Source organism: Ictalurus furcatus, chromosome 4, assembly GCF_023375685.1.
Source record: "Ictalurus furcatus strain D&B chromosome 4, Billie_1.0, whole genome shotgun sequence".
NCBI lineage: Eukaryota > Metazoa > Chordata > Actinopteri > Siluriformes > Ictaluridae > Ictalurus > Ictalurus furcatus.
Window position 1 is genome coordinate 17,421,671 of NC_071258.1, and position 15,996 is coordinate 17,437,666.

Sequence of the window (15,996 nt, forward strand, 5' to 3'; positions counted from 1 at the left end):
ATAGCACCATTGTCTTGAGGACATTAAAGACTGGATGGCCTTACATTTTTTTTTTTTTTTAAGTTTAATGAAGGGAAAACAGAAGTCATGCTATTCAAACCCAGAGGTGTCCGTGGGGCCCCTTATCTGGATTTGGGTGTCATAAAACCATATGTGAAGCCCACTGTAAAACCTGGGTGCTGTTATGAACAGTGACTTTAAACTGGATAAGCAGATTAATTCAGTAATTAAATCTAGTTTTTTTTTTCTGTTGAGGCAGTTATCCAAAGTCAAGTCTTTTCTGCGTTTTAATGATTTTGAAAGGGTTATACATGTTTTTATTTTTGACTCGCCTTGACTACTGCACTGAGCTTTATGTAGATATTAGCCAAGCCTCCCTAACACGTGATGGTAGCAGATGGTACAGATGCTATTGCTCATCTATTAACAGGAACCTGCAAAAGAGAACATATTACACCAATATTGGCATCCCTTCACTGGCTTCCTGTTCATTTCAGAATTGATTTTAATATTTTAGTTTTAGTACTTATTTAGTCTGATTTAATACAGTCACATGGTCCATCAAGAGCACTTAGGTCCGCTGAGCAGTTACTATTGGTCGTCATTCGAGCAAGGCTGAAGAGCAGGGGTGACCATGCTTTTGCATTTGCAGCCCCAAAACTTTGGAATACTTTGCCTTTACATGTTATGCAGGCCCAGACACTTTCTGTTTCTAGTCTTAAAACTCATTTTTACTCCTTGACATTTAACTCAGAGCTATTTTTCTGATTCTGTTCTTGTTTTATGTTTTGTTATGTTTATTTATTATATTATGTGTTTACTGTTTGTACGTGACGTTTGTACAGCACTTTGGTAAACACATTGTTTTTAAAAGTGTTCTATAAATAAACTTTGACATGACTTTGGCTTGACTTGTTCTTCTGGATTTTTTTGTTCCAAAAAAGGAAAATAATGAAAAAAAAAAATCTCAAAAATAATGATAAAAGAAAAAGTATTAAAAATATATAACAGATGTATAAACAATGTCAAAGCATAAAAATAGAGGGCCTAAAGGGATGAAGAAGGCAGCGAGCTCTTGGCACTTTGCCAGATCAGGAGCTGCGTTTTGTTGTCACATTTACACTCTATGCCCCTTTCTCTCTCTCTCTCTCTCTCTCTCTCTCTCTCTCTGCCATGCATATTTCACTTGATTAACTCTTTTCTGCACTTTATTCTTAGTTTCTAATGAACAGGCCCCCCACCCAGTGCAGCTTACAGGCAAACCATCGTCGGAGGGGACAAAAGTATTCATAATGAAACTGCTCAAACTTAGGTGTTTGACGGATGTCATGCAAAAAGGCCACATCCAAATCAGACTCTGTGAAAATGATGAGGAGGAGAAGCAAAACAAAAAGGAGTCTGATGGTTATGTGGAGCAAACAGAGGACACTTAGGACAAACTTGTTCAATTCTTCCACCTCTGTAATGACAGACACCACCACCGCAGATCTTGCTGTTGTTCCTGGTTCACCTGGCTCTCTCACTGCCACTGTGCTCTGCTCAGCCTCCATCTCCTCCTCAGTACTGCAGGGAGTGCCATTAGCATGCCCTGTGGTGAGAGCAGCTGGCTCCAGACTGAGCTCGGTCACTGGTGTAGGCAGAACGCTGTCCAATGGGCTGAAGATGTCCTTAGTGATTACTTCTGCAATGTTGCTGCACTCATTCACCTGGCTGTGGGAATGAGGTATGAATGAATCACTGTGTGAGATGGAACGCATGAGTGTGGAGGGTGCATTGTCCCTCAGTGATTCTAGGCCTGGGAAAGAAAAAGAAAGGAAAAAAGGGATAAACTAAGCTTAATAAAATCTGTGATAGTCTGTGATAGTGTTTAAACAATTTTCAATATCTTGTTTGTTTTGCATTTTAGATGTTTTGCTTGTAAATCCATACTGGAAATTCTACAATGGTTGAAAAATGAACGTGTACATACTCGTCATTCAGTTTTACCATGTGAGGACATAGCCTCAAGGTTCAACCGTAAAAAATAAGCAACTGTCTGTCATAGCAAACAAATAACAGGTGGGTATTAAGAGCGGAAACTGATCATATCACCTGCATATGATATCAAACCCTTAATAAGGTCATATGGTTTCAAATCTGCCTGTGCCTGATCACACTATGCCCTTTCACCCAAACCTTCATATAGTACTAAAGTGTATGATGGATGCACTTGTCTATTATACAGTTTCTTCTCTCATTGAGTTATTAATATGCTGTCTAAGACAGGAAACAAAACCTGTCAGGATGCATAGAATAGACAGCTAGCACTGTACACACTAAGTCAAAAGCATATACATATTTTTTGGCTCTATGTGACTATATACATTCAAACTACCACTAGTAATGGTAGCTACTGCTGAGTAGTGGTCCATGAGCATTTGTTTACAATGTGGCTGAGGCCAGAGGGCAAGCCAAGGAGAGTGAACTGAGGTTGGTCATGGTAGGCTCCCAGACTCCTGTGGTTCAGGTCTCCAAAATATTTTACTGATTGAATAAACAAAGTCTATGAACTGGGGACTTTGAAAATGATTTATTGAAACATAGACAGCTTTGTGGCAGCACCTGAGGTGTCATTTTTAGCAAAGAAATAGATCTCCAAAGTCAGCTAAAATGGCAGATTGCATCGCCTCTTTTTCAGTCACAATAAACTCTGTTAAAGATTGAAAGCTACTGAAGCTCCATTTTTAACAGTTAAAATATGGTGCATTGGTAATTGTGATCTGGAGCTAACTGGCTATCAGGCACGTCACAAGTGCAGATGATTCCCATTTTGGTAATAGCAGCAGACTCTACATGAAAGGATGTAATTATGTGAATGTGGTCTCTCTATTTTATATCACTATGATCATAACCAGATGAGGTTTGGGACAGCTGGCTGGAGTAATTTAACCAGGAAGTAAATAGCATTTGTATAGATGGTACTACATTCATTTGTCTGTTTGAAGGCTATGAATAAGGAAACAGGACACAGTGGTAGCTGCCATTATGGATATAGAGAAAGTGGTTTATTATTCAAATTTATTATTAATCCATCTTTTCACATCATATTTGATGTGAAAAGATGGATTAATAATAAATTTTAATTAGATTAAGATCAGATAGAATAATATCAAAGATCAATAATGGTGAGAGTGGAAGGGGCTTTATCAGCAAGGTATGTGGTGGATAATGTGGAATACCACAAGGACACAGGGAGAACATGCATAGAAACTCTACACAGACATTAACCCATGCTCAGGATCGGAGCGGAGACCCTGGAGCTGTGAGGCAGCAATACTCCCTACTGCACCAGGACACCTTGTTCTCAATATTTATTATATATCATTAGTTATATATTTTTACACATATATCAAGAGATACAGGCAGGGTATTATTTGCTGATTGTGAGGCATTATGAAACTAATGAAGGAAACAGTGCATTTAAAAAATATTTCATTTAGTAGAGCTGGTTATGTGACAAAAATATGTGAAGAATTCAAAGTAATCAATGTATATATTTACAATTTACTTAACAACAAAAACATGCTATAATGTAAGACCATGTCCCTGTTGTTTCTATGCACCCCATTGCACCATTTAGCTGGTTCAATTATCACAAATAAAAACAACTCATTTAAACATTGCTAAGACAGTTTTTTTTTTTAACAACACAAGAAACAGACTGACATTTGAACTGACTGATTGAAATGACCAAAACATTTTATCCATACCTGAACTTGCTGAGCATTTCATTTCAATCACATCAGTTTTTAATGGATTTGCATATATACATAACACAGTGAGGTTGAACACCGAATAAGCATCACAGTGCTTGAATCTGATTTGTCAGGTGTTAATTCATTTTCTATAATAGCACAGCTGTGAATGGGTGTGTGAATGTATGTGTGCATGGTGCCCTGCGATGGGTTGGCATCCCACCCAAGGTGTATTGCTGCCTTGCGCCCAGTGTTCCAAGATAGGTCATAGCTCTGACAGCACACTAACAAAAAAGCAGATTCAATTTACTTAATTCAAATACCTAATTCAGTTACATTAATACATTTTGCTTTTGTACATAAAAGATGATTAGATCATTTATTTTTAAAGCCCTGAATAAAATTTAACACCATGCTCTCACCTGAACTAAGGATTGAACTGGTGTGCTGCAACAGTCTGTCACGATTCAAAGCTGAGACAGATGCAGGTGCAGAATTTTAAACATTTAATAAAGAAACAAACAAAATACAAAAACACACTATGACTAAGGCAAACCACTGTCGCAAGGGTATCGCAAGGGTATCATAAGACAAACATTAGACAAACAAACCAGTGCAAACTGTGGCTATATACACACGAGTGCTCATTAACAAGAAAGTGATTCAGGTGCATGTGGTCACGTGACTGATGTAGTAAGGTGCAGTGGCTGCTGGGAACTGAAGTCCAGAGTTCCTTCTCTGATACATGACACAGTCACATTACCACTGCACATGTTTAAGTGTGTTAATTTAATACTATAATTATTTATTCTCATCAGTGCCAACATTCTCACGAGATTTCATAATGTAATTGGTTTATGGTAATACCATGAATAATGTGAATTGATCACACTCCCTGTACATTATTCAATCTAGTAATTAGAAACGTGTTTAAATTTAGTTTAGTATAAGCAACGAAATCACATTTTGATGAGAAATATTATATTTTATATGTAAATTAAACGGAATATTTTTTCCTAAATTTGACCAAACACATATTCCATTTTTTTTTCAGCATAGGCAAAGTAAATCACAGGTTTAAAGAAATGCACTTCATAACATTATCATATCTGTTGTAACACCTCATTTACATTGATTTGTATGGTGGAAGCTGCACATAATCTAAGCCAGTGGTGTCCAATCTTATTCGCAACCAAGCAGGAGCCAGATTGAAGTTGATTGATTGAAGACCAAAGCTCACCTTTTGGGAACAGATGTGGCTACTCTTTGGCTGAAATGAAACCCTACAACCAGCCTTTTGCAGATAAGATTGGACACCCTAATCTAAATTTAATAAAAATGGGTTAAAATTTGCTGTTATCTGACAAAGATAAACATAGAATCACTGATATGGTGAAGCTTACTGTAGAAATACATTTATTTAACATTTATGAATGGATTCTCCAGTATCAGCACATCATAACAGGCAGTGTTCTGCTATGGGAGATTCTTCAGGAGCGATGGCTTCATGTGCTTCATGCGAGTAGCATAAACATTGAGAGCTGTTACCTGATATAACTTAAGATGGTGCATCAAACATTATCTCAAAGTTGTACCTACATCATTATTAATTAATATGTAAAATGCTAAATTGCAGTTTGCAATTTGCGGAAGTATATTGATTTTACAATTGTCACGAAAAGAATTGACTGAGCTATAATTTGTTAACTGACATTAGCTAAAATATCATGTTAATCAAAGTAATGTAAGTATAAGTAGCTAATGCAGTGTTCAAACTGTGAATATACTCTTAAACAACAGTAAATTTACACTCAACACAACCTATTTTTTGAGGAAAAAATGCTGCCTATTATTTTCATCTAGCTCTGACACCTGCAGTACATCTGAAAGGAGAAGTGTTCTTTTATGCTCTGCTCATTCTGTCAGTGGAGTTTGCTTAAAAAGGAGGGACTTGTTGAACCATAGCGATACACTATATAGTAAATTATTGTTAAAATTAGCTTGTGTTGGATGCCTTGGTTTATGGCATAATTTATTCTACTCACATTGGTCTGCTACTTCTAATAGTACAAGCAGCTATAGTTTAGACTTCAAAATAAGCAACATACTGGAAAAACTGCAATGAACTTCCCACTTAGAGTCATTTGCAACAAATTACGACAGAACAAAATAGGGCTTTGCTACAGAATTGTCAAGAGCTTCAGATACATGCTGGAAAGTGCATGTGCATTGATGAGGCTTGACTGTCATGTCCAAAGCTGTTAATCACCTAACCTCTTAGAGTTTCAGTAAAATTAGCCTAAAACGCCTATCCAAGGCATACCCAAAGTAAAATTAAAGCTGTTCTTGAACCATTTGGAGTACATGCATGGTTTTGGTCTGTTTGGAAAGGGGACACTCTGAAGTTTTTTCCCCAGAACTGTAAGTGCTACTGGTATTGATTAATAGAAGTTTGATGCATATTGATTAATTGAAGTATATGCATATATATGGATAAAAACAGAAATGAATGAATATTTTCAAATATTTTTATCCTTTCCCCTTCTTTCTTATGAGTTTGAAGGGATACGATTGGGAGAGTGCATGGGTCCGGTTCCAGGTGTTTGATTTACATTAAAATAAATTTAAAATGGGTTCCAGATGTGATCAAATTTAAATATATTGTTCTTGTGGGTGGATGTTATTTTTTCTAATGTGACGTATTCTAAAAGAAGGTTGATCCAATGATTGATATGTATAGATTTTTTTTAATTTCCAGTTTAACAGAATTATTTTATTGGCAATAGTTAGAGGGATGAGGAGTGGATTTTTATATTTGGTTGGAAGATTATCAACTTCTATGGTGTTACCGAGTAAACAAAGTGATGGCGATGGAGGGATTCTACACCCATGATAGTGGACAGTGTATTAGTCACTGCTATTCAATAAGAGTAAACTGGCCGACAAGTCCATGTGGCGTGGAAGTAATCATCAGTGCTACCCAAAGTACATTGTGAACAGGTGTCTGTGTCACTTAAACCCATTAAAAAAAAATTTGGGGGGGAGATGTGGGTCCTATGAATAATCTTGTACTGTTGTAAATTTGTATTGTTATAGAGAAAGTATTATTACAGATTTCTTTCCAGAATTCGGGGTTGGAGGAGAGAGCCAAATTATTGATTATTGATAGTGCCATGGCTACATCAGTATTTGATATACTTTTATAGAGTTGGAATATATATATATTTTTAAATTTGTTATTTTCATTATCTCTTCCATTAACTGAGAAGGGTGGGTTATTGGTTATATTAATCTTTAATCTATTTAATTATGGACTTTATTTGTTGATACTGGAGAAACTGTCCCCTCCCTAGACTGTATTTTTGGACGAGTGTATTAAATGATATGAACTGGTTATTTTGGAATAAATGATGGAGGTGAGTGACTTTGTGCTGTCATAATGGAAAGTGGACAGGATTATTGTACAGTTGAAAATTGGGATTGTGTCATATTAGGGTGTAACTGCAGGGAGTTAGTGGTGATTTATTAATTCTGTTTACTTTCCACCAGGCTGTCAGAGTTGAAGCGATTGTGATATTTTTAAAGTAGTTAATTTTCTTAATTGAGTTTGGTATGAAGGCAAGGTCTGCGACTGAGGAATTTTTGCACTGATTTTCTTTTAATTCTATCCCCGAGTTATTATTATGATGAACACTGGGGGTTTATAGGATAGTGTGATGAACACTGGGGGTTTCTCTTTGTTTGGCATTGGCCCCGCCTATCTGAACCTTTCCACAGCATGTTCTCTTCCTGAAGGCAGGAATGATTAAACTCACCTGGAGTGGAGGATAATTGAGAGATTATAGGTGAGAGGAGGGGACTTGAGGAGGAACGTGACTGGCTATTTGGCGCTCAGGGGAAGGTGGGACACTTTGTGTTGTTCGAGACCATTAGGGTTTGTCCGGCAACGAAGATAGTTAGTTAGATTGTATTTGTATAGTTAGATAAGGATGGGGGGTATTTAGGAGTGCTAATTATATGTTCCAAGAGCATTTGAAAAGGACTGTGTGCACAAAGAGGACTCCTCACCAGAAACAAAGTGAAGAAAAGTGTATTCTGGAGCACTGATCTGGTGGATGATTCCTTTCCCTAGACCCTGGGGTGGGGTCTTGTTTCCTGGAAGCGGGGAAGTGTTTTATGTTTTAACTTTATGTGGAGTGTGTGTGTGTGTGTATGTTGTGGTCGTGAGTTTTAAAGTTTAGATGAACATGTTACTTAGTGTACGCTGGACTGGGGATGGGCTGATTTTTTTTTTTTTTTTTTTTTTTTTTTTTTTTTTACACTGATTAATGTTTGCTCATGATTTCTATTGTGCCATGTAATAACCACCAGAGTGCAGTGCTGTGCAGAGTTAGCGTGTTATTTGTGTATTGACGTTTGGCTTTGTGAGGACATACAGAGTAAATGTTCTTGTTGAACTTTCTTGAATATTTTAATGGCTCTATTTTTCTAAATGAAATTGCTAATAAAGTAATATTTTTCCATAAAGTCCTGGTGGTGTGATGTACCCTCTGTTCGCCATAAATCTGGTTAAATGTCTTTTTTTTTTTTTTTTTTTTTTTTTTTATATATATATATATATATAAGAGGGAGGTTTATTACATTTATTATTGTGTTTCTGAATCCAGTTCACTAAATATTGGAGCTGGTTTGTGTCACGTAATGGAGGTTAGGGTGAATGCAAGTGCAGATAAGAACTTTTATTAAAGAGAGGCAGGCAGATGAATCCAAATCATGAGACAATAGCGTGGTCAAAAAACAGGCAATGAGTCAGGCGATCTGCAAATGGGCATTAAACAGGCAAGGCAAAAGCACCTAATGAGAAACAAGAAACAAGTTCAAAGACTATGGAACCAAAATGAGGACCAGGGTACAAATGCTTGGTACAGTGATAACACTCAATACTTCATGATGTACATAGATACACGAGGGGTTTAAATAACAAATGTAATCAGAGGTGAAACAATGATTACACACATATGGGGGGAAAAAAAACCAATGAAAATACAGGGGCAGAGACAGGACAAAAATCATGGATGAACGTGTAAAATGTAAACAAAGTCAAGGTCACTGAAAACCCAGAAGCGTGCGCTTGCACTTTGAACTTGTGCATAGCGCTAGGGGAAATTGTGACAGTTTGCTAAAAAGTAATATTGAAAGTTTGGTGTATCTGGGCCACCTTGTGATTTTGTCTTTTGTAATTTTACCAGAGATATTTTAAGGGTCTTGTTTTTCCAATAGAAATGAGACATTAATGAGTCCAGTGATTTAAACCATTTATCTGTGGGCGCTTTCAGAAACATTGAGAACAGATAGTTAATTTTTTGGTAAAGTTTTCATTTTAACTGTAGCAATGTGACCAATGAGTGAGAGTGGAAGATTAGTCCAGCATTTAAAATCATCTTCTATCTCTTTTAAAAGAGGAGTATAATTGAGGTTAAACAACTCTGACAGCCTGGGGGAAATGTTGATACCTAAATAAGTAATGCTGCCAGCATGGAGTGGGAGAGTAGAGTTATGAGCTGTAGAGTCCCAGGAATCTTCATAAAGTGATAGTATGGTCGATGTATTGTGTAATCTGAAATTTTGGAGAAAATATTAATAATTTTTAAGGTTTCCTGTAGTGAATTGTATGGGTCCTGTAAACATAGTAACAAGTAATCTGCATAAAGACCAATTTTATGTTGTGTATTGTTATTTTGTATTCCTTTGATTTTATTATTTTGTCATATTGCTGCGGCGAGTGGTTCCATAAAAATTGCAAATACAAAGGAGAGAGTGGCCATCCTTGTTTGGTTCCCCGGTGTAGTGTGAACCCCCATTTGTGGTTACTGTGGCCCTGGGTGATGCATATAATATTTTTATCCAGTGGATGAATGACTCTCCAAAACCGAATCTATGTAGAGTGCTGAATAGAAACATCCAATTTACTTAGCGGCTGTATCCATATGTTTGGGTATTGTGGATGTAGTTTTTATTTCTATGACTACTCTAAAATAACGGGGATAACATTTGCCAAAATTGTTTATAAAATTCCGCTGGTAGTCCATCAGGTCCAGGTGATTTGTTATTAGGCATTTTATCTAGTGCTTTATAGAGTTCTTCAGGGGTGAGGGGTGCATCTAATGCATTTGCCTGATCTTTTGGTATTGTTGGCAATTTTATTTCTTTGAAAAAAATTCTATTTCTGTTTGATCTGAGTTGTGATCAGAGGAGTATCATTTTTTTATAAAATGTTTGGAATACATTATAAATTTAATGTGGATTCTGAACTATATAGCCTGATTAATTATGGATCGAATTATTGATTTTTTTTCTTTTTTACACTTTAATTGATTTGCTACGTATTTACTTGTTTTGTTGCTATATTGATATGGTTGGTGTTTAAGTTGTTAGATAATGAATTGTGTTTTTTGGTGTATAATGCTGTCAGGTCCTATTTTGAGATGATTCAGTTCGCTTTGTATTTGTTCACTGGGGTTAGTGGAATAAATATGTGAGTTGTTTAATTCTTTGTTCTAAGTTATTTTCCCATTGTTGTTTCTGCTTTTTCCTGTATGATGAGTATGATATTATCTTTCCTGTAATTACTCCTTTGCCTGTTTCCCATAATAGTGATGCTGAAACATCTGGGGAGTCATTCATCTTTCTTAAGTGTCATTCACGCTTTCTTAACGAAACTATCAAAAATCTTGGTCATGAAGTAATGAGGTATTGAAGCGCCATCCGTTGTGGGACACGGTCACTGATTATGATTGGGTGAATTGTCGTCTCTGTTGGGTGAGTGATTTACTGATGAGAAGAAGGTCAATTCTAGAAAAGGATTAGTGAGAAGAGAAGTAAGTATATTCTCTAAGTGAAGGGTTATTCATTCTCTAATAATTGCCAAGTCCATAATGAGTCATGTATTGTTTTATTGTTTCTGTAGAATGCCAATTTCTTGAAGTATCGGATACATTTGATCGGTCCATTTGTGGGTTGATGATAGTATTGAAGTCTCCAGTAATAATATTATTATTTGTGTCATGTAGTAATGAAAAGAAATTAGGCATAAAGGATGGGTTATCATTGATTGGCCCATAAATACTAGCTAGTGTGTATATTATGTGATTAATGGATACATTGACAATAACAAATCTTCCATCAGTGATGGTTGTGTTATGGATTAGTGGAATATTTTTATTGATTAATATTGAAACTCCTTTGTTTGCTGTTCTATGTTGAAGAGAATATAAGGTGGAATTTTTTTTTTTAATTAAAAAGGTTCAAGTTCTGAGTTTGAGATGTTTCCTTTAAAAAGCATATATCGGCCCCCAATTTTACCAGATGGTTAGTTATTGTAGTCCTTTATGCCTGGGTCCAGAAGCCACGTACAGTCCATGATACCAATTTACGCTTCTGCATTAGGATTTATTAATTGTCTTATATACATGTTTAGAGAGATGCGAGTCATCTGGATAGTGTGTGTGTGTGTGTGTAGCCAATGTTTCAATGTGTGATCATGTGTGGGGTACAAAGTTAGACACATAAACAAACAGATACAGTGCAGTAAGGCAAAATGGATATTTTAGAAATTAGTTGAGGATCACCATATGGGATAAGATCCATGAGATGGGTTGTGAATGGAGGGGCGGAGCCAGAGAAGGTGAGTGGTGAGGAATGTACACCTGTGGGAAATTCTAGTAATGAATGTGTTGCAGTGAGGAGATGCGGTAATAAAAAGGGGAGCGACTAGTGCCTCGGGAAAGAGAGAGTATGCGCATGCTTGTGTGTGTGAATAAAGAGGCTGAAAAGTAAATGTAAATTAAAAAGCCTTTTGAGCTGTTACAAGCCTTCCTCCAGCTTCCTCATTTCTGCCAAACCTTTGAAAAGTGTTACAAAGTTTTGTAGGAAATGTGAAAAATGTAACTAGCTATTTACTGGTTACCTTAATTCAGAATACTTAATAGATGGTTCACGGTCACTGTTACTCATGCATTGCAAGAATTTAAACTGTAATGGATTACATTACCCTCTTACATGAAAAAGTAATTACACTACTGTATGTTGTTACTTTGTACCATGTTACATCCAATGATGTTTATTACCAAGCCAAACAAAAACAATTACTTAGGTCAGCTACCCATTCCAACCATTCAATATACAAACATTAGAGTATTTAACAATTTTACAAATTTCTTATTTCGAGCCACACACTTGAGGGCACAGAAAAGGCTTACAATATGTGCTATTAAATACACAGTCTCAGTGTAGTGTAATGAAACAATTGAAAGAAACAAACCATACACTGCACCTGAGCTTGTGCTGGACAGTACACATGGCTGTGGTGTGGCAGGCAGAGGAAATGCCTGCACAGCCTCCTGCTGACTGGTAATGGCTGGGTAAAGCGGCAGCACCCCCAGGGCCTTCCCCAACAGCCGTGGCCCCAGGCTGAGCACATGCACTTTCACATCCCGGTAGCAGTGGTTGATCATGCGCAGGTGCACATTCACCCTGGTGCTGATGCGGATCAGGCACTTGACCATAATGCCACAGAAAGAAAAAATAAGCAGGTTTGCTGGTTGCCAGTGAATATATATGAGTGCCAACCCAGTTACTGGTGCCTGTAGGCCTTGACTGCATGCGTAGTGCCAGAGGTGAGTGAGATGAGGCAAAGAAGGTTCTAAACATTTTCCAAACAGGGGCTCACACAACATGATCTGGTCTCTCTCTTTCCTCACAGCCAGTGACTTAAATGGAGAGTGCGTCTTCAGCTATTTTCAGACTGCTGGGTAGTCTATACTTCAGGAAGATAAGGTGTCAGCACACTCCCACTTAGCCTTAACTTCACAACGTCTCACACTTGTTCATGTCATGTGTATACAGATTTTGGAAAAAAAAAAAAAAAAACCTGTTAAACTGATCCTCAGATCTAGATGTTCAGGAACTGATCCAGGAAAGAGGCAGGTGCTGGAAAAGCCTGTGTATATTGGCATTCAGTAGAACACTGGCACTTAAGCAGAGTGTATGAATGACACAATCACCTGTTTTTCCAGGATATAGATCAGATTGCAGTTTGCCTGTGTGTCCGTGTGTGTCCGTGTGTGTGTCTGTGTTCGCGCATGTGTGTTTAGAAGCAAAGTGGTTTGGAAGCAAACTTTTTTTAGTATTTAGTAACAATTCTTTAAAAAAAAAAAAAAAAAAAGCACACAGCTTAGTTTATTTTAGGATTCTGCATGTTTGAGCACCTACTGCTGCTTCATATTCGCAGTAACAAGTAGAACTCTGACACCAGCAGGTCTGGTCCTTCTTGTTACTAATTTGTATGCCTCAAATTCAATTTAAAATATTTAAACTGGAAGGAACCTACTGAAGAAAATTATTACTGCATTTTAAAAGGCATAAAATATAAAGCACACAAGCTTTCCAGAGAAACAGGATATTTCAGTCTGTCTAAGGAAAGTGCTTCTGAGTTGATTTTTTACATATTGGGATATCAACTAAAATATTATAATATAATTTGATAAATGCCAACCAACTACATAATATGTAGTTCAAATATTGGTTGCTATGTTGTTTTTCCACAGTGTATTATGTATTGGTTACGCAGTATTGTTTCAGTGTTTTGCTGCCTGAACATTACAAAGCCGTTTGTTTCTGTGTTCTTTGAGGATAGGAAGGCTGGAGTCAAAAAGGAGCAAGTGAGCTCACCTCCAGAGCTCCAGCCTGAGACCAACAAGTTGGTCTCCCCTGGTAAGCTCCAGTCTGAGGTCAATGTGGTGACCTCATCTCAGAGCAGAGCTCTAGCCTTAGGCCATCCTGATATGCTCCTGCCAGTGGTCGTCGGGGTGACCTCCAGAAACCGATGCCGTGGCCTCTCCGAAGACCTGCTCCTATCAGAGGTTGACGGCACTACCTCCCATGACCTGCTCCTGCCAGAGGCCGACGGCGTTGCGTCCCAAGACCAGCCTACGTTTAAGGATGATGGCGCAGCCTCCCAAGCCTGGTTTCCACCTCACTTTTGCCCAAAGGGCCAGGACCACCAGGATGGGGAGCTATTGTAGCCACTTTGGGAGAACAACCCCTTGGGGGGATACGTCAGAGATTCCCCCATAGCACAGAGAAAGCTCACAGATGCAGGGCGCGGTTCCGCATTGACATCACTTTTGTTACCACATGCGTTTTTGTTTTGGTTTATGTCCTTTCTCCACCCATGTCATATGATTGGTTGTGTCCTAATCATTCTCAGCTGCTCTTTGTTACCTCCTCTGATTTATCTATGTATTTAAATCCCTCGAGCATCTTTGTTCCCTGTGCAGTATTGGATCAGTGTTTCGCCTCCTGAACATTACAGAGCCTTTTGTTTCTGTGTCTGTTTCCATTGTGTCTTGATCTTGTTTTATTTTTTTGTTTTATGTTTCTGATTTAACCTTGTTATCATTGTTTGTAAATCGCCTGACCTTTTGATTTTGATCACGTTTTGGATTTGTCTGCCTGCCTCTCTTTAATAAAAGCTTTTTTACTGCACTTGCATCCACCTGCACGCCCATTTCCTGAGAGTGGCAGTATATATTTTTCTTAAATCTGTGGTCCTGTTATAGCTAGAACAACAATTTCACAAGTTGACATTGCATTTCACATTAAATTTGTGACTCATCATCCATTTTACACAAGGATGCGCTAAGCAATGGAAACATTTGCTTAATTTGTGATGTAAAGCTGGAAATTCAAACAATTCAAAGCTTTATACAGAGTGAGTTTACATATCTATTCAGGAGAGATATATCTATATCTGTGTTCATCCTCATTGCCTTTACCAGTAATAAATTCCATATTGCACTCTATATTATAAAAGTGCTAAACAATATATATTCTGTTTTAATTGTGGGTTGTATTTGTCTGCAAGATTTTTAAAAAGACAGTGATTTTTTGCTCACTGTAAAACTATCTGGTTGTGCTGGGTGCTGACTATTTTTTAATAGACTGTGGTGCGGTTGGAGTGAAGGAGCATTGGGGCATGTCTATAAAAATAGATACAAATAAGCAGGCCATAATGACTCATAATTTTCAAAACAGGTTTTCTCAGCCACGTAATACACTTGTGCTGAGGCGATGCCTTAAACATTTTTAAAATCATGCTCTGTATATTTTTTTTAAATGTTATTTTTACAAGAAAAAAAAATCACTATTGCACCTTTCACTACACCTGCCCATTACTCAGTACAGAAGTGCTTCAACTCTGAGATATTGGTGGGTTTCCTCACATGACCTGCTTGCTTCAGGTCCATCTACAACATTTCTATTGGATTAAGATCAGCACTTTGAATTGGCCATTCCAAAACATTAACTTTATTCTTCTTTAACTGTTCTTTTCAGTGACATGCGGTGAGGTTTGTGGCTGGGGAGGCACTGAATCTTTCAAAGTCAGATTTACAAATATATGAATTCGCCAGAGTAGCATAAATTCACCATTCAACTGGCTGCTTGCACATTGACTACTGGTTATGTTTCATATCCCATATCAGCATTCTTTACACACACATAGGTAAGGTACATATTTGGCCAAAGAAGAAGGTTAAATTTATAGCGGCTCAGAGAGAGCGCATTTGCTCTGCACTCTCCGTGTGTTCTTAATTTGCCATCACAATTCCACAATTCATACTCATTCAATACAAATGAAAGTATATACAGTCCACAACAAAAAGACAAATGTAGTTTTATTCTTTAAAATAACTTCATTTTTTTCTTATCTTGTTTTATATATATATTTTTTTTACTTATTATTAAAAAACGGCAGGTCTTTTATTTTTGTCACGGATTGTATAGCAGATAAATGTTTTAGCTTATACACACACACACACACACACACACACACACACATATATAATCTTCCATTTTCGCAGTCAGGGCAAAAAATTAAAATAAACGGACTGATGTGGTGCACTTAACTTTCTCTACTTGACTTTTTTTTAGCTAGCATATTACCCACAATGCCATTTGTCTGTAATACGTGAAGAAGAACAATAGCAGAACAAGCCTGTATGCTCACACACGCCCCCTTCAGTGAGGCAGAGGTACTGGTTGCCTCCCCTCCTGCTTTTTCACTGCGGCGTTATGTCAGATCTGCAAGACTAATAAATTATACACATACTTAAAATACATGACCAAGACTATGGAATGTGAGGACATATAATAAAAGTGTGTACAAACATTACATTGGTGTCATACAGAGAGATCAATTGCA

General features: G+C 37.3%; 1 protein-coding gene across 1 annotated transcript; it reads right to left on the reverse strand.

Annotated features, from left to right (window-relative positions):
• Positions 1-509: 509 nt before the first annotated feature.
• Positions 510-13,201, reverse strand: LOC128606794 (FERM domain-containing protein 5-like). The gene is made up of 2 exons (XM_053623215.1): positions 12,067-13,201; positions 510-1,795 (listed from the first exon to the last, which is right to left on the reverse strand). Exons 1-2 carry the CDS (start codon positions 12,467-12,469, stop codon positions 1,215-1,217), a joined length of 984 nt encoding a protein of 327 aa, XP_053479190.1. The 5' UTR covers positions 12,470-13,201; the 3' UTR covers positions 510-1,214.
• Positions 13,202-15,996: the final 2,795 nt, after the last annotated feature.